This window comes from Felis catus, chromosome E1 (assembly GCF_018350175.1).
Source record: "Felis catus isolate Fca126 chromosome E1, F.catus_Fca126_mat1.0, whole genome shotgun sequence".
Classification (NCBI taxonomy): domain Eukaryota; kingdom Metazoa; phylum Chordata; class Mammalia; order Carnivora; family Felidae; genus Felis; species Felis catus.
Genome location: NC_058381.1, coordinates 18,495,139 through 18,513,862, shown reverse-complemented (window position 1 = coordinate 18,513,862; position 18,724 = coordinate 18,495,139). Strand labels below are relative to the sequence as shown.

Below are 18,724 nucleotides of genomic sequence, written 5' to 3'. Positions count from 1 at the left end.
ATTTTGTTAAGTGAAATAAGTCAGTCAGAGAAAGATATCATGTTTTCACTCATGTGTAGAACATGAGAAACTTAACAGAAGACCATGAGGAAAGGGAAGAGGAAAAAATCGTTTCAAACAGAGAGGGAGGCTATCCATAAGAGACTCTTAAATATAGAGAACAAACTGAGGGTGGATGGGGGGTGGGGGAGAGGGAAAAATGGGTGATTGGCATTGAGGAGGGCACTTGTTGGGATGAGCATTGGGTGTTGTATGTAAGTGATGCATCATGGGAATCTACCCCCAATACCAAGAGCACACTGTGTGTGTGTGTGTGTGTGTGTGTGTGTGTGTATAATATAAAGACAGGATTTATATATATGTAAATAAAGACAGGATTTATATATATGTAAATAAATCCTGTCTTTATATTAATATACCTCTCTAACTCTCTTATAATCACTATTTATATGGCATATAAGATGTGTTTTTTGTAGATAGCATGTAGTTGAATTTAAAAAAATTTTTTTAAATGTTTATTTATTTTTTGAGAGAGAGACAGAGCACAAGCAAGAGAGGGGCAGAGAGAAAGGGAGACACAGAATCCAAAGCAAGCTTCAGGCTCTGAGCTGTCACCACAGAGCCTGATGTGGGGCTCAAACTCACAAACCGTGAGATGGTGACCTGAGACGAAGTCAGACACTTAACTGACTGAGCCATCCAGGCACCCCATAGTTGAATTTTTTAAAAATTAAAGTCAGACAATCTCTGCCTTTTGATTTAGTGTTTAGATCCATTCACATTTAGTGTAATTATTAATATAACTGAATTTACATTTGCCATTTTTCTGTTTGCTTTCTATATATCTCACGTTTTTTTAATTTTTACATTCTTTATTTCTTTTTGTTAAATTTGTGCTTCAAAATTTTATTTCTTTTATGTTAAACTTTTTTAGTTGATTAATTCATCTGTTTATTTTTTTTAATCCTCTTTTGGCTTTTTATTACTTTTTTTTATTGATCTAAGGATTGTAGTATGCATCTTTACTTCTTTTTTTTTTTTTTTTTTCAACGTTTATTTATTTTTGGGACAGAGAGAGACAGAGCATGAACGGGGGAGGGGCAGAGAGAGAGGGAGACACAGAATCGGAAACAGGCTCCAGGCTCTGAGCCATCAGCCCAGAGCCCGACGCGGGGCTCGAACTCACGGACCGCAAGATCGTGACCCGGCTGAAGTTGGACGCTTAACCGACTACGCCACCCAGGCGCCCCTGCATCTTTACTTCTGAACAATCTATTTCAGATTAATACTATCTTGATTTTTCTTAAGTAAATTTTATTTATTTTGAGAGAGAAATGCACATGAGCAGGGGATGGGCAAAGGAAGAGGGGAAGAGAGAGAAAATCCCAAGCAGTCACTGCACTGCTAGCACAGAGCTCCACGTGGGGCTTGAACCTACAAACAGTGAATCATGACCTGAGCCCAAACCAAGAGTCACTTAACCAATGGAGCCATCCAGGTGCCCCAGTACTATCTTAATTCTGATAAAATTCAGTAATTTCATTCTAATATAGCTCAATTTCCTTCCCCTTTTGTGTCATATATGCATATACATATATATATATATGTAATAAGACATAATATATACATAAACTTCTACAAAATAATATAATGAAATATGTATAAATATATACTTTATATATGTTATAAACCCAACAATATATTCTTGCCTACAAAACACTTGTTTCAGACCTAAAAACACATGTAGACTGAAGATGAATGGATGGAGAATCCTCTGTCATGCAAATAGAAGTGAAAAGAAAGCTGGAGTAACAATACATAATATCAGACAAAATAAACTTTAAAACAGAGGCTGTAACAAGGGACAAAGAAGGACACTATATAATCATAAATGGTATAGCCCAACAAAAATATCTAACAATTATAAATATATCTGCAGTCAACATAGAAGCACCCAGATATGTAAAGCAGTTAATAACAAACATAAAAGAAATAATCAATAGTAATACAATAATAGTAGGGGACTTTAACACCCACTTACACCAATGGATAGATCATTCAAGCAGAAAATCAACAAGGAAACAGTAGCTTTGAATGATACATTGAACCAGATGGATCTAACAGGTATTTTCACAACATTCATCCCAGAATACACATTCAAATACACATGGATCATTCTCCAGAATGGATCATATATTAAGCCACAAACAAATCTCAACAAATTCAAAAAGACTGAAGTCCTGGGACGCCTGGGTGGCTCAGTCGGTTGAGCATCTGACTTTGGCTCAGGTCATGATCTCATGGTCCGTGAGTTCGAACCCGGCATCAGGCTCTGTGCTGACAGCTTGGAACCTGGAGCCTGCTTCAGATTCTGTATCTCCCTCTCTGATCCTCCCCCGTTCATGTTCTGTCTCTCTCTGTCTCAAAAATAAATAAACATTAAAAAAAATTTTTTTTTTAATAAAAGACTGAAGTCCTACCATGCATCTTTTCTGACCACACTATGAAACTAGAAATCAATGGCAAGAAAAAACCTGGAAAGCACACAAATACACGGAGGTTAAATAACATGCTACTAAACAATGAATAAGTCAACCAAGAAATCAAAGATGAAATAAAAAAAAAAATACAAATGAAAAGGAAAACACGGTAGTCCAAATATCTTCGAGATACAGCAAAAGCTATTCTAAGAGGTAAGTTTATAGCCATACAGGTCTACCTCAATAAGCAAGAAAAATCCCAAATAAACAACATAACATTGTATCTAAAGGAACTAGAAAAAGAACAATAGGCAAAATCCAAAACCTGGATTAAGGAAGATATATATATATATATATATACACACACACACACACACACACACACATACATACACACACAACAAGTCAATGAAACCAGGAGCTGGTTTTTTTAAAAGATCAACAAAATCTATAAACCTTAGTCAGACTCATCCAAGAAAAAAGAGAGGGAGAGAGCAAGGACTCAAATAAAATCAGAAGTGAAGGAGGAAAGTTAACAACTGATACCACAGAAATACAAAAGTTTATAAGAGAATATTTTGCAAAGTTAAAGTTATATGCCAACAAATTGGACATCCCAGAAGAAATGAATAAATTCCTATAAACCTATAACCTCCCAAAACTGAATTAGGAAGAAATAGAAAGTTTGAACAGACTGATTACCAGCAATGAAATTGAATCAGTAATTTAAAAACTCCCAGCAAGCAGAAGTCAAAGCCAAACAGCTTCAGAGGTGAATTCTACCAAATATTTGAACCTGTTCTTCTCAAATTATTCCAAAAAATGAAAGAGAGAGGAAAACTTCCTAGTTCATTCTATGAAGCCAACATTACCCTGATACCAAAACCAGATAAAGACACTACAAAAAAGAGAATTACAGGCCAATATCTGTGATGAACATAGATGCAAAAATCCTTAACAAAATATTAACAAACCAAATCCAATAATACATTAAAAAAATCATTCACCACAATCAAGTGGGATTTATTCCTGGGATGCAAGGGTGGTTCAATATTTGCAATCAGTGTTATACATCACATCGATAAAAGGAGAGAGAAAAAACATATTTTCATTTCAATAGATGGAGCAAAAGCATTTGACAAAGTACAGTATCCATTCATGATAAAAAAAAAAAATAACCCTCTCAACAAAGTAAGATTAGAGGGAACATACCTCAACATAATAGCCATGTATAAAGAAAAAACCACCAACATCATAATGGTGAAAATCTAAGGGCATTTCCCCTAAGGTCAGGAATAAGGGATATCCACTCTCACCACTGTTATTTAAAATACTACTGGGGGCGCCTGGGTGGCGCAGTCGGTTAAGCGTCCGACTTCGGCCAGGTCACGATCTCCTGGTCCGTGAGTTAGAGCCCCGCGTCAGGCTCTGGGCTGATGGCTCAGAGCCTGGAGCCTGTTTCCGATTCTGTGTCTCCCTCTCTCTCTGCCCCTCCCCCGTTCATGCTCTGTTTCTCTCTGTCCCAAAAATAAATAAACGTTGAAAAAAATAAATAAATAAAATACTACTGAAAGTCATAGCTACAACAGTCAGACAAGAGGAGGAAACAAAAGGCATCCAAATTGTAAGGAAAAAGTAAAACTTTCACTATTTGCAGACAACATGATATTACATATAGAAAACCCTAAAGACCCTACCACAAACTGATAAATGATAAACTGATAAATGAGTTCTGTAAGGTAGCAGTATACAAAATCAATGTATAGAAATCTGTGGCATTTTTATATACCAATAATGAAGCAACAGAAAGGGAAATTAAGAAAGCAGTCCCATTTACAGTTTTATCAAAGATAATTAAATATCTCAGAATAAACTTAACCAAGGAGGTGAAAGACCTGTATTCTGAAAACTATAAAATTTTGATGAAAGGTATTGGAGACAGCATAAACAAGTGGAAAGATAGTCCATACTCATGAATTGGAAGAACAAATATTGTTAAAATGTCTATACTACCCAAAAGAGTCTACAGATACAATGCAATCCCTATCAAAATACCAGCAACATTTTTCACAGAACTAGAGCAAACAATCCTAAAATGTGTATGGAACCACAGAAAACCCCGAATAGCCAAAACAATCTTGAAAAAGAAAAACAAAGTTGGAGGTATCGCAATTCCAACTTTCAAGTTATACTACAAAGCTGTAGTAATCAAAACAGTATGGTACTGGCATCAAAACAGGCACACAGATCAGTGGAATAGAATAGAAATCCCAGAAATAACTCCATGTTTATGATCAAGTAATCTTTGACAAAGGAGGAAAGAATATGCAATGAGGAAAAGACAGTCTTTTCAACAAATGGTGTTGAGAGAACTGGACAACTACATGCAAAAGAATGAAATTGGACCCCTGAGTTATGCCATACCCAAAAATAAATTCTAAATGGATTAAAGACCTAAATATGAGACCTATAATAGAGCATAGGCAGTAATTTCTCTGACATTGGATGTATCAACTTTTTTTCTAGATATGTCTCCTGAGGGAAGCAAAACAAAAGCAAAGATAAACTATTGGGACTGTATCAAAATAAAAAGCGTCTGCACAGCAAAGGAAACAGTCAACAAAACTAAAAGACAACCTACTGAATGGGACAAGATATTGGCAAATGACATCTCTGGTAAAGGATTAGTATCCAAAATATAAAACGAACTTACACAGCTCAACACCCAAAAAACAAATAATCCAGTTAAAAATGGGAAGAAGACATGAACAGGCATTTCTCCAATGAAGACATGCAGATGGCCAACAGAGACATGAAGAGATGCTCAACATCACTCATCATCAGGGAAATGCAAATCAAAGCTACAATGAGATAATCAGCTCATACCTGTTAGAATGGCCAAAACCAAAACCACAAGAACAACAGGTATTGGAGAGGATGTGTAGAAAAAGGAACTCTCTTGCACTGTTGGTGGGAATGCAAACTTGTGCAGCCACTGTGGAAAACAGTACGGAGGTTCCTCAAAATTTAAAAATGGAACTGCCCTGTGATCTAGTAATCACACTGCTGAGCATTTACCCCCAAAATACAAAAACACAAATTCAAAATGATACATGCATTCTATGTTTACAGCAGCATTATTTACAATAGCCAAATTATGAAAGCAGCCCAAGTGTGTGTGTGTGTGTGTGTGTGTGTGTGTGTGTGTGTGTGTGTGAGAGAGAGAGAGAGAGAGAGAGAGAGAGAGAGTAATTTGCCATTTGCAACAAGAGGGGTGGATCTAGGAAGTATAATGCTAAGGAAATAAGTCAGTTGGAGAAACAAATACCATATGATTTCACTCATATGTGGAATTTAAGAAAACAAACAAGCAAAGTCGGGGGTCAGGGGGAAGGAGAGAGAAACAAACCAAGAAACAGACTCTTGACTGTAGAGAACAAACTGTTGGTTACCAGAGGGGAGGTGGGGGTGGGGTGGAGATGGGTGAAATTGGTGATAAGGATTCTTTCTATAGTGAGCACTAAGTAATGTGTAGAGTTTGAATCACTATGTTGTGCACCTGAAACTAATATAACACTGTATGTTAACTATACCGGAATTAACATAAAAACTTAATACAAAAATAAAATTAAAATATTCTTCTATTTACCTACGTATTTGCCATTTCTAGCTTTTCATTTCTTCTTGTGGATTTGAGTTACCATCTGAGATTATTACCTGTAAGGCACATCTGCTGGCAACACATTCTGTTCCATCATTACATATTTTGGAATGTTTTCATTTTGCCTTTATTTTTGAAGGACAGGGTCTTTTTTCATTGGATATAGAATTTTTGCCTGCCCACCACCACCACTGCAAACATGGCATTCCACTGCCTTCTGACCTCAATGATATCTGATGAAAAGTCAGTCAGCAATTGTATTGTTTTTCCTCATTATTTTCAAGAGTTTCTTGGACTTGAAATATCTTTGATTCTGACATCTCTAGGTGCAGAAATCTTTGATTCTGACATCTCTAGGTGCAGAACTCTTGTGTTTATCCTGTATGGGATGTTTGAGCTTTTTGGATCTATAGATTTTTATCAGATTTGGAAACTTTTAAACCATTATTTCTTCAAATATTTTTTTCTGCCCTTTTCTCTCTGTTCTTCTGGAACTCCCATTAGGTATATGTTGGTGTACTCTGTGTTACTGCGTAGGTCTCTGAGGCTGTCTTCATTCTTTTTCAAACTTTTTCTTCTCTGTTCTTGTTAATTTCTGTTGACCTATCTTTTAAGTTTACTGATTCTTTCTTATGCTATTTCATATCCACCATTGGGCCAATCTACTGAATTTTTCATTTCTAATATTGTACTTTTCAACTCTTGAATTTGATTTGGATCTTATGTTTGTTTAATTTGTTTTTATATTGAGCTGTCCTATTTGTTGAGTCATTGTCACCATATTTTTTAAAATTCTTTAAACATGATTTCCTTTAATCCTTTGAATATATTTATAGTAGTTGCTTTTGAAGTGTTACTGAAAGCGATATCTGGGCTCACTCAGAAAGTATTTCTATTGACTGCTTTTTCCCCTGAGTATGGGTCACATTTCACTGTTTGTTTACATATCTTGTAATTTTTTTTGTTAAAAACTGGACATATTTGATAATATATTATAACAACTCTGGATCTGATTCTTCCCCAGTCCCCCTTCCACCTGAGGGTTGTCATTATTGACATATTGCTATTATTGTGTATGTTTGCTTATATTTAAGTAATTTGGCTGGACTTAAGGTGCACAGTCTTCCTCCCCCTTGGGGTGCAGCCACTTAAATCTGCTTAGGTTTTTTTTAATTGTTAGCCTGGCCCTCTTGGGGTGCCCTTTGTGTCTTTGTAACTCAGTGGTCAGCCGGTGACGAGTTAAAGGTTGTGCTCAAACATCTTGAGCCAGTAAGGCTTCTTTCCATTGCGAGTGTGTTAGGGAGCTCATCCAGTTTCCAAATATGCTCCAGCTTTTATTTTCTGTTGAGCCTCTCCGTTCTTCCCTTTACCTGTGGACAGCCTCTCAGTCGGCCATGGGTATGTGCAGAGCAGAGGCCTTCTCAGGTCACCTCTGAGTACGTAAGCAGCCTTCAGTTCTCCAGGGACGTGTGGAGAGTTTACCTAGCCCACCGTGACTATCATTTCCAGAATCCCCTTGTTAAATTTCTGGATTTATGTTAGTCTATCTCATTTCCCAGCTGGGATAACAACCTAGACTTGCAGAGCCGTAGGCTTTCTCTTTTCTTTTCCAGTTGAGTTTAATACTCCACTTCAGATCACATCAGCAACTTCATGCAGTCCAACAGCCTGGACTGTGCTTGGGTGGGGGGTGGGGGTGAGTAAGGAGCAGCCCGAGCAATAACACCACTTGACTTTCATTGTTCTTACCCAAAGTTCCACAGTTTTTCGTAAATAAACACTTTTGAATTGGTTGTTTGACTTTGGTTATTTTCTGGAGTCCTGAAATGGTTGTTTTCGACATTTTTGTCCAGTTTTATAGTTGTTTTGAGGGGAAAGGATTTGCTGACCTCTTCAGTTTGCCACAGCTGGAAATCTTGCCTCCTGCTTTGTATTTGCAATATTTTTGGTTTTGGTTATTTTTAAAGGGCTCACTAATTAAAAACCTGAAGCACATCTATGTATTGTAGCTGCTTCAGCATTTTGCTTAACAATGGAAGAAGTTAGGAGATTGTGACTAGATTAGGGGTGGGACTTAGTTCTGCTGTAATACTGCTGATAGCACTCTCCTGTGGAATGTTTCTTAATAGCATATTCTTGTGTAATGATGAAGAAAACGTTTATTTTTTAAAGTAAGTTCCTTTGGAATTCTACCAAAACATATGAAAGATGTTACATATACTACTCTCTACAGAATAAATCAGTGGTATAAGAAAATATATGACAAAATTCATTGGGCTTGTATAGATGTGTACCCTTATGAAGATAATTGTCCTTTTTTTTTTTTTTTTAATTTTGAGAGAGACATCACAAGCAGGGAAAGGGCAGAGAGAGAGAGAAAGAGAATCCCAAGCAACCTCCCCACTGTCGGTGCAGAGCCCAACATGAGGCTTGAGCTCATGAACCATGAGATCATGACCACAGCCGAAGTCAAGAATTGGACACTTAACCAACTGAGCCACCCAGGCGCCCCAGAATTGTCCCCTTTAAAAATTATTCATTGTACAAATTTCAACCTAAAGTACCTTTTCATGTTAAATTTTTAACTGAGAAGCTTATCTTTACCTTTTCAGTTACATAATAACACAAATACAGAAGTGTGTACAAAATATACAACTTTTTTATTTATCACAAAGTATACACCTCTATAGCCATGAGTCATGTGAGAAATATAAGACATTGCTAACACCCAGAAGTCTCCTCTGTACCCTCCCCATCATTGTCTCCTCCCCCAAGATAACCACTGTCCTGGTTTTTATGGTAATGGCTTCCTTTTTTAATAGTTTCTGTCTCCTAAGTATACATCCCTAAACATTCGAGTTCAAATTTGCTTTTATTTTTAATATTATGGAAATGAAATCTTACATTATTATTTGTGACTGGTTTTTTTGTTGTTCAAAATTATGTGTATAAAGTTTGTCTGTGTTGTTGTATGTAGCAGTAATTCATTTTAGTTACTGTAGAGTTTTCTTATGAATACACAACACTTTGTTACTCTATCCTACTGTTCATGGATATATGGATTGTTTCCAGTTTTAAGGGTACTAAAAATGTTGCCATGAACACACCTGTATGTTTAGTGATAGGTGTGCACATTCCTTTGGGGTATATACCTTGGAGTCAGATTGCTGGGTCACAGTGTATTCATGTCTTTATTTTAGTATATAAAGCCCATCTGCTTCCCATAGCGATTGTACCAATTTAAATTCCTACCACCACTCTGTAAGAATTGCCATTGCACCACACATCACCAAAGATTTGGTATCATCTTTTTATTACTGGCCATTTTGGTAGTTTTATAGTACTTGCTCGCTGTGGTTTTAATTTTCATTTCCAAAATGACTAATAAGGCTGATATCCTTTTCATATGTTTATTGCCTATTTGGATTATTCTATTTTGTAAAATGCCCTTTCAAGCCCTTTTTAAAAATTGATTTGTAGGAGTTCTGCACGTATCTGGATAAATGCTTTGTTCCTTATATATGTGTTACAAGCGTCTTCTGTATGACTTGCATTTTTACTCTTAATGTACAGATAATGAAAAGTTCTTGATTTTAAAGTAGTCAAAAAAAATGAATTTTTCTTCTGCATTATGATTTGTGCTTTTTGTGTCCTATTGAAGAAATCTTTCCCTTCCCCAGTATCTTGAAGATCTTCTATATGTTATCTTCTGAAAGCTGTATGATATTGCTTTTCACATTTGTATCTGCATTCCACCTGGAATTTATTTTTGTGTATGGAGTGAAGTAGAGATGAAGATTCATTCTGTTTTTCCATGTGATATCTCCTTATTCTAGTACCATACATTGGAAAGAATGTTGTATCTGTCAGGGTCCAGTCAGGAGAAAGAAACCACACCAGTTGTTTAAACAGTTTAAAGTGGGGAGAGATGCTGATTAGCTATAAAGTTGTTTGTAAAGTTGTAGGTAATTAAAAAGATAAGAGAACACTAAGGTATCATGGAAGTAACAGCCACCTCTAGCTATGGCTAGAGGAATATCTTGGAAGAGGTCAGAATTATTAGGACTTGGAACCCCATGCAGCAGAAATTCAGACATCTAAAGCAGAGGAAACTAACTCACTAGTGCTGGTATCTGGGGGTAGAAGAGGCAGTGAGACTGGTTCTGCAAGTGAGGAAACTATAGACTGGGTTCAGCCACAAAGTTATAGAAAGACACTGCCACTGCTGGGAGTGAAGAAGTGTTGCTAGGTTGACACAGAAACAAGAGACAGACAGGAAGCCCATAGGAAGGGGTAAGTCCCCTTTTCTTCCTCCAGCCTTGTAGTCTCCTACAAAGCCCCCTTTTGGCAGAGCCTAACATGGAGCTAGTTGGCAAAACCAAAATGTGGTTTGCAGTCATAGCCCTGGTATCACATATTTGTGTTTAGACGGATGGGTTTGAAGCTGAAGAATCTGTTTATGGGTCATATTTCTGTTTCATTGGTCCATTGCACCAAAATTACACTATCTATGCTGTTGTAGCTTTACGATAACTTTTCACATGTGGTAGAGCAATTTTTGCCACCTTATTCTTCAGGACTGTCTTAGCAGTCTGTGGCATATGTACATTTCCATAAAGACTTTAGAACTAATTTGTCTAGTTCCACAAAAGAAAACCTTTTGGGGCTTTGATTGGAATTTCAGTGCATCTATAAATCAGGTTGGGGAGAATTGAAATTTTTATAATATTGAGTTTTCTAGTCCATGAATATGGTATGTCTCTCCATTATTTATGTCTTTAATTTCAATGTTTTTTTAGTCTTTTTATGTAGAAGTCTTGCTTACTTAGCTTTTGTTAGCTTTAATCAAAGATAATGGATATTTTTTACATTGTAAAGAGTATTTAAACATTTTTTAAAATTTCAGTGCTTTTACTTAGAAATTTTTTCAAACATATATTTTCTTTATTTTTGAATGGTTTAACTCCATTTTACCAACCACTAGATTCAGTAATTATCAACATTTGCTTCATTTATTTCAACAATGCTTTTTAATGAAATATTTTAAAATAAATCTTAAATCTCATGTCATTTCACCTATATATACTTAAGTATACATTCCTAGAAAAATAGGAACATTTTATTTATAACCATAATTCCAAACCTTATGTTCCTTTTTATTTTAAAAATTACATTTTATTGGTATATTGGTTGGTATGTTCAGTTTGCTTTTAACTAACAACATATCGGGACTTACGTTTTATGTAAAGAAATTATTAAAATATTAGCTTAGCCACTAAAATATTAAAAATAATTAAAAATGACATTTCTTCCAATGACGTGAACTTTGTGTTTCTAAATTCATTATAATTTTTTGACATCAACAAAACCATACTGTTAAAAACCGACTGTGTGAATGAAACCATTCTTTTCTTTCATTTGGTGTCTTCTACATTTATAAACCTAATGAGCAACAAAATTGCCATTCTTTAATTAAAAAAAAGTCTTTATTAAAAAATTCTTTATATTCCTCAGTATTCCTATTACTTAACATATATCTTTTAAGAAGTCATCAGTGGGATTAAAAGCAAGCACATTTTTGTGTGACATAGGTTGAGTTTGGGTTATCTTTTATAACTTCTTTTTGTCATAAACTATTAAAATGTAAGAAGAAGATGCAGTTGTGGATTTTTTCCCTCTGTGGTGGCTTTGAACAGAAACCTTTTTTTCATTGCAGGTGGTTCTCTTTCCCATACAATATTCATGGGTCTGTTTCTAGGAGAGGACTGTGGCTAGTGGGCCATGAAAACTTCCTAGACTTGGCAGGCTAGGCTGTGTCATGTTCACCCTCTAACATGAGAAAATCCCTATTGAAAAGACAGTGTGGCAACTTTCTTGCAGGCAAGTCATACTCCTCACAAAGATATTTGACAGCAACTGAGAGGTCTCTGTGTCTTTGCCAGCGTCTGCAGTAAGGATGGAGCTAATTATAATTAATTCATGGTCTGAAGAACAATAAAATGTTCTCAAGTCAATAATAATTAGTATAGAAGGATTTTCCACCTATATTTTAACTTAACCAATGATTATTGGTGGGGAATTGGGGTCCTAAAAGTTTTTTCACTGGTAACAAGTATTTGAAAATAAATATGACAGCCTAATATTGAATGATGTACCTGTTCCTTATTTCTCCTCCCTTATCAGCACCCCTGGGGATCTCCCTATCGGTCAGAATGGTCCAGGGATATCTCACCTGCTGGGGCCATTGCTATATATACTTGTTTAAACACAGAGTTAGGGGACGTTTCAGTTCATATTTAACACTTTCAGTTAAATGTAGGTATTTTGCTTCTGATTAATAGTGGTATGTTAGGATATGAGAAAAAGAACGAACCATTTCACTGCTTTGGTTTAGCTATTGTATAAGGCCTTTTTACCTTGTAATATCAGATTCACAAATTTGGGATCACTTTAGGAGGATCTTGAAAAAAAGGAAAAGGATTTCTTCTAGAGCGCTAACTCAGCAAATACCAAATTTGAATAAACATAAAAGAAAAACCAATAACCAAACATCAGAAAACTCCAGCCAATGGAACAAACTACCTAAATATGAGAATCTTTCTTCATGTGTTTTTAGGTGGAGACAGGGAAGCCTAGAAAGTGTATTCCTCTAAATAGTGTGCAATTCTGTAAATTATGTCAAAGTACACACAAACTGTAGCCTGTTAAAATTTTGGTTAGAAAGACCAAAGAGATGTAAAAATAAATTCCTTATTCCCTAACTTACAGTGTCGTTGAACATATAAGGACTAAGGTACAAATAAGATACATTATTTAGAGGTATTTGTTGTCAGAAATTTTACCTCATAGTTTGCTATTGTTTTCTCAAGCAGACTTAATCTAAATACGAGTAAAAATAACTTTTAAGGAAATGAATTTCAAAGTGAATGCAAAGGCAATAATCTAAATATTTAGAGTCTAGTTAGGTTCTGTTATTGAGATATGTTCTTTATTGGTACAGTTGACGTAGTAATTGTAGTGTGCATAGCAAAAATAGAAGATTGCTGATTACAAGTTTATGTGAATAGAATTAGAAGAGCCTGATTTTCTCAATCTTAGTGAAACATTTTCATTATAAATTATTTATTTGCTTTGAATAGTTAAAAACCTGTATCAGAGAAAAAAAAAACAAACCTGCATCAGAAACGTGAACTTTAAAACTGCTAACCCATGTGGGGAAAAAATTCTTCACATAAAATAAATGAGGAGCATATAATTTCTTGAAGATTCTTGCTTAGTGTAGCGATAGTGATTTAAAGATGTTGTAATGTAAGGTTCTAGTGTCTCAAAATGTGTCCCCAATAAGTTTCACTCTTGTTTCATTCCAGCCCTTCTACTTTTCTATAATTTAAGCATATTTGAGGCAGTGGCCAGAGTTTCCTGGGATTAAGAGAGCTCTAGAACAAAACAACCACACCAGATCCAAAAAGCTTCCTATTTTGGTTTTGTACTCTTTCGGCTAACTATATTTCTCTGAAGAATGGCTTGTGGATTCTTCTGGCTGTTTAAAAAAGTTGAACTTGTATTCCAAACGTAGGAGAAGGACTGATATATATATACTCTGGACAGATATAAGAAAGAATTATTTTTTCACAACCCTTAAAACTGTATCTTTAATATACTGTTTGCAGAATCACATGTTGATTTAAAACATAGGAAAGAAATACCTGTTTTAGTGTAACGTGACTGCTCATGAAGATAATCAGGTGAAATGACAGATGCACTGTTTTATTTAGGGCATCCAGTATTCAGTAGAGAAAATAACTGACCAGTAAGTGAATTGTAGATCAAAGGATGCCTCCTTTTTTTCTGAACTGAGGAAAGTTGCCCTAAATGTTAGTTCATTATCTCTACAGCTGGGGCTTCATTAACAAGTACAGTTGGAATAACCAGGGTATTGCAGCAGCAGAGAAACTAAGCACAGCAAGCCTTTCAGTAACAAAGAAAATAAAAGAATTCCTGTGTAACAGGCTTCCACACTTATCTGTGTTCTGTGGTACTGTTTGTGCTGAACTAAAGCATCTGCTACCTCAAGTTAAGAGAGAACAAACTCAACATGGCGTGAAATTACTGCACAGCCATTCACATTCATTAGAGTTATATTGTTACCAGCCACAAGCATGACTGGCTTTTGCATGAATAATAAAATAAAACGCTGCTTTGTGAATTTTGCCTTAAAACATTGCAAGGCACAGTACTAACCTTGAGCCAAGAGTGGGTTTATCTTAGAGCAGCTTTCCTTACCACAGTAGAGTCAGGACCAATAAGAAGGCCAGCGTTGGAAAGAAGTATTGCTGTCTGAGGCCTCTCTGGAAAGGGCAATGTATTAAATGAGTTCCCTCATTCTTTAAAGCTAATAATTGTTGTGTAGGCTAGCTATTTAGAAAGACGCTACAATTATTAAGGTACCATTTGGCAACCACTGTAGTATTAGTTGGTTCAGGCAAAAGTTGCCAGTGGATACTAAACGGGTCAAAGTTTGATGAGGAGTAGAACAGTGACACAATTAGAAAGGGAAAACATAGTCATTTTGCAGTGTAGCAACCTGACAGACACCTCATCCCAGTGATCAAAGATCACTACAAATGGGGGAAACTGACATCATGTGCCTCCTAGTGTGATGCACTGAGAAGACATCACTTCTGAGTTATTCCTGTTAAAAATACATAACCTGAATCTCATCATGAGAAAACACTACACAAACCCAAATTGAGGAGCAGTCTGCAAAAAAACGGGCCTGTCCTCTTCAAATATGGCAGTGTCATGAAAGACAAAGGAATGCTAAGTAACTATTCTACATTAAAGAAGTCTCAAAAGACATTGACAACTAAATGCAATGTGTGGTCCAAAATTTTCCTTCCTTGCTATATCATTGACATTTTTATCTTCTAGTATCTAGTTACAGAAGTGGGGTAGGGGGCGCCTAAGCTTCCGACTCTTGATTTCGGCTCAGGTCATGATCCTATGGTTCGCAAGATCGAGGCCTGCGTTGGGCTCTGCGCTGGCAGCATGGAGCCTGCTTGGGATTCTCTTCTCTCTGCCCCCCTTCTGCTTGCACGCCCGCTCTCGCGCGCATGCTCTCTCTCTCAAAATAAATAAACGTTGAAAAAACAAAGAACTTAAAACTTAAAAATAGAAGAAGTGGTGTGTTAAAAGGAAAACAATTATTTTTAACAGTCTGAATATATATAATATTATATTCAGTTTCCTTCCTATTTTACTTACCAGGTTTATGTGGATTTTTAGGAGTGTTATGGACTGGGTTTTTGGGTTTTTTTGTTTTTTTTTTTTTTTTTTTAATATGGGACATATGCCTATTTCATGTCATCCTTGCACAGGGGCCATGCTAATCTCTTACATTCCAATTTTAGTCTATGTGCTGCCAAAGCAAGCATTGGGTTGGTATTTTTTAAGCAATAGTCAAGAATGTTACGTCTCTTAGTTGAATTACAGTTGAAGCTACTGAAGACTTAAAAATTATAACTCTTCATTATTTTACCAAATGTTCAGTCATTGGGAGAAAGTAGAGTCCTCATGCTGTTTAACAATACTAGAATGCACGATTTAAGAGTTTCCATGAGCACATAGGAAAAGAAGTAGTGATCACTAAGATTAATTTATAAAGTCATGGTATTCATAAAGAAGTTTGTATAGTTTTTTGACAGGTTGGTAGATAATAGGAATGCTTCATTTTCAGGAAGGCAGTTTGATGAGTATCTGATTTCTTGTGGACAATAGGAAGAAATAAACTGAGTGATTATGGTTAATTAAATAAGTAATTAATTTTGAATAATAATTGGATACTGGTCTCATAGGTGGTTTCTAGTATTGTATCTGTTGCAGATCTGTTCTGTCCTGTTCTGAACTTTAATTAAATAACTTGGATAAAGGCATTGATAACCTATAGATCAGACTTTTAAATGAAACAAGTCTGGGAGAGACAGCCAAAGCATTGATGGCTGAAACAGGAACTGAAAGATAATGGTCGCCAAGAATGACAGGTAGGAATCAGCAAAATAAATCTGACAGGAATAAATTCTACAGGGATAGCGAGTCGTAGGTGATGGGTGGTAGGAAAAAAGCTTTAAGATAATTCATGGGGGCGCCTAGGTGGCTCAGTCGGTTAAACATCTGACTCTTGATTTTGGCTCAGATCATGATCTCGCAGGTTCCTGAGTTCAAGCCCCAAGTCAGGCTCTGTGCTGAGTGTGGAGCCTATTTGGGATTCTCTCTCTCTTTCCCTCTCTTTCTGCCCCTCCCACACTTGCTCTTTCTCTCTCTCTTTCTCAAAAATAAATTAAAAAAAGAGTTTAGAATCCTTTACTGAACCATTAAAAAAAAAAGATAATTCACAGAAAATCACTTGCAAAATGGCCAATTGGACATATTTTAACAAATTGAGTGCTTTGTTTCCTTTAACTAATTTGATTTAATGTGTATCATTTGGGTTCAGTCAGAAAAATGGAAACCATACTAGTCTGTCAAACATAGGGAAATGTAATTTAGGGAATTGATTTTATAGGTGTTAGAAGACTAAAGGGTAAAAAAGGGAGACACTGAGCGATTAAAAGAAGCTACAGGAGGCAGCTACCATACTAAGAGCCTTTTAAGGGGCAAAAGGGAAGCTACGTAACCTAGAAGCTACAGCCTAAGCTGGCACTCAGACTTCTGAAGAGAGGACACTGTTCAGCTATTGTCCAGCTAGTGAAATCCATATTACTAAAAGATGTCCGTTTATATAAGAAGCCAAAATACTTAGATTGTGTTCTTTATGTTGAACTAAATGTGATTAACATGTGAATTAACATCTCTTCCATCTTGAATTTGGTTCTGAAAATAAAGCATAAAACTAATTTGACTTTGGTTTTGTTAATCTGTACCCGCCCCCATTTTTAAAATGGCTTTACCACTAATTAGCCCTCCTACCGGAGATGTATTGCTAAGTGATCTCTCAGAAAAAGTGTTTATAAATTTAGAGAAGGATTAAAAAAAATCAAACATGGCAGAAGAATTGGGTGGGCTAAACATTCTCTTTGATTATAGGTGTGTACTTTTTAAAAACCTTCTTTCTCACTGATATCTTAAACATTGTTAAGTGGATTGAGTAGTTTAAGATCAAGATAATTGTCATGCTCTGAAACATTGAAGAACAAAGTTTGGAATTGATTTCTCTTCTCTTCCTCTCCCCAAATATTGCTTCTTTAGGTCAGTAACAGATCCAAGAGATGGAAAGAGAGTAGCACTCAAAAAGATGCCCAACGTCTTCCAGAATCTGGTCTCTTGCAAAAGGGTCTTCCGGGAATTGAAGATGTTGTGTTTTTTTAAACATGATAATGTAAGTGAAATTCCTCTTTGGAATAAACTATTTCCTACGCATGCTTAATTGTGTTAATAGAGAGCAAAAGAGAGTTAAAAGGGAACGTGCAAGTTATTAAGGAGTTTGGAAACCTGAGAAAACTTAGACCCTATTTGTAAACAACGACCAAGTTTAAGTGAATTCTAAGATGTATTGACCTACAGATAAATATTAATTAATGTAAAGTGTTACTATTTAGCTGAGGAACTGTACTAATATTTAACATAAAAGAGAGTGTAATATGTAGTCTGAGTGATGTAAGTGGAAATAATTGGCCCCTGATTTTAAATGCTTTATTTATTTGTTTTTAATATTTATTTATTTATTTGTGAGGGAGCACAAGCAGGTGAGGGGCAGAGAGAGAGAGGGAGACACAGAGTCTGAAGCGCTCTGGGCTGTCAGCACAGAGCCCGACGCGGGGCTCGAACTCAGGAGCCACGAGATCATGACCTGAGCCAAAGCCGGATGCTTAGCCGACTGAGCCACCCAGGCAGCCCTTTAAATGCTTTATTTTTAACCTTTAATATTTTTAATCAGATTAACTTAAAGATGTAGGAAAAGTTTCTTCTCTTAAAAAACCATATAGCTGTTAAAGTAACATAGGTTAGCTTATTTATGGCTATATTTAAAAATGTCAAGACTCATGAGTGAATAGAATCATTGTGGTTTGAGAGATCGCTTCTCCTCAACTAATCCTGAATTAAACATTTGATACATGTAAAATTTACCTGGGGATATTAGCATTGGACTTTTAAGTTTTCAATTTCACGTGAAAAAAACTGCCTTACATTCTGCGTTTGGTTTTCAGCTTACGTTATTTTAATTGCTAAAAGAAAAACTTTATCAGAAATATAATAATTTCTTGTGAGTCTGACTGCTCATTTGCACAGGAACCTTTAGAACTTTGGCCAAAGTGTAGGTCTCATTTTAAGAGAAAAATGTTTAAAAGTTTGAGGTGTTTGGTAAAACTAAGAATATCAAACAAATATATTTATTTGAAACTCCTTGCTTGGGCATATTTCATTTTATTGATGACTTCTCTTGAAATCCGTTTTCCTTAAACTTTTTAAAAAAGTTATTGCTGTCTTTCAGTCAGTTGGAACTGCCTAAAAATGTGTTTGTTTCAGTGACTTTCAAAATACCACTTTTATGACTTGTTCCTCAAATTTTGTAAGTAATTTAGAATTA

General features: G+C 35.8%; 1 protein-coding gene and 1 pseudogene across 1 annotated transcript in view; one reads left to right on the top strand and one right to left on the bottom strand.

Moving 5' to 3' along the window:
- Nucleotides 1-18,724, top strand: part of NLK (nemo like kinase) — a 165,407-nt gene that overhangs the window by 76,388 nt on the left and 70,295 nt on the right. Inside the window, exon 2 of the mRNA XM_003996503.6 lies at nucleotides 17,386-17,515. Coding sequence (XP_003996552.1) covers nucleotides 17,386-17,515 — 130 coding nt within the window. The remainder of the gene's footprint in view (nucleotides 1-17,385; nucleotides 17,516-18,724) is intronic.
- On the bottom strand, nucleotides 15,476-15,571 carry LOC111557887 (annotated as a pseudogene).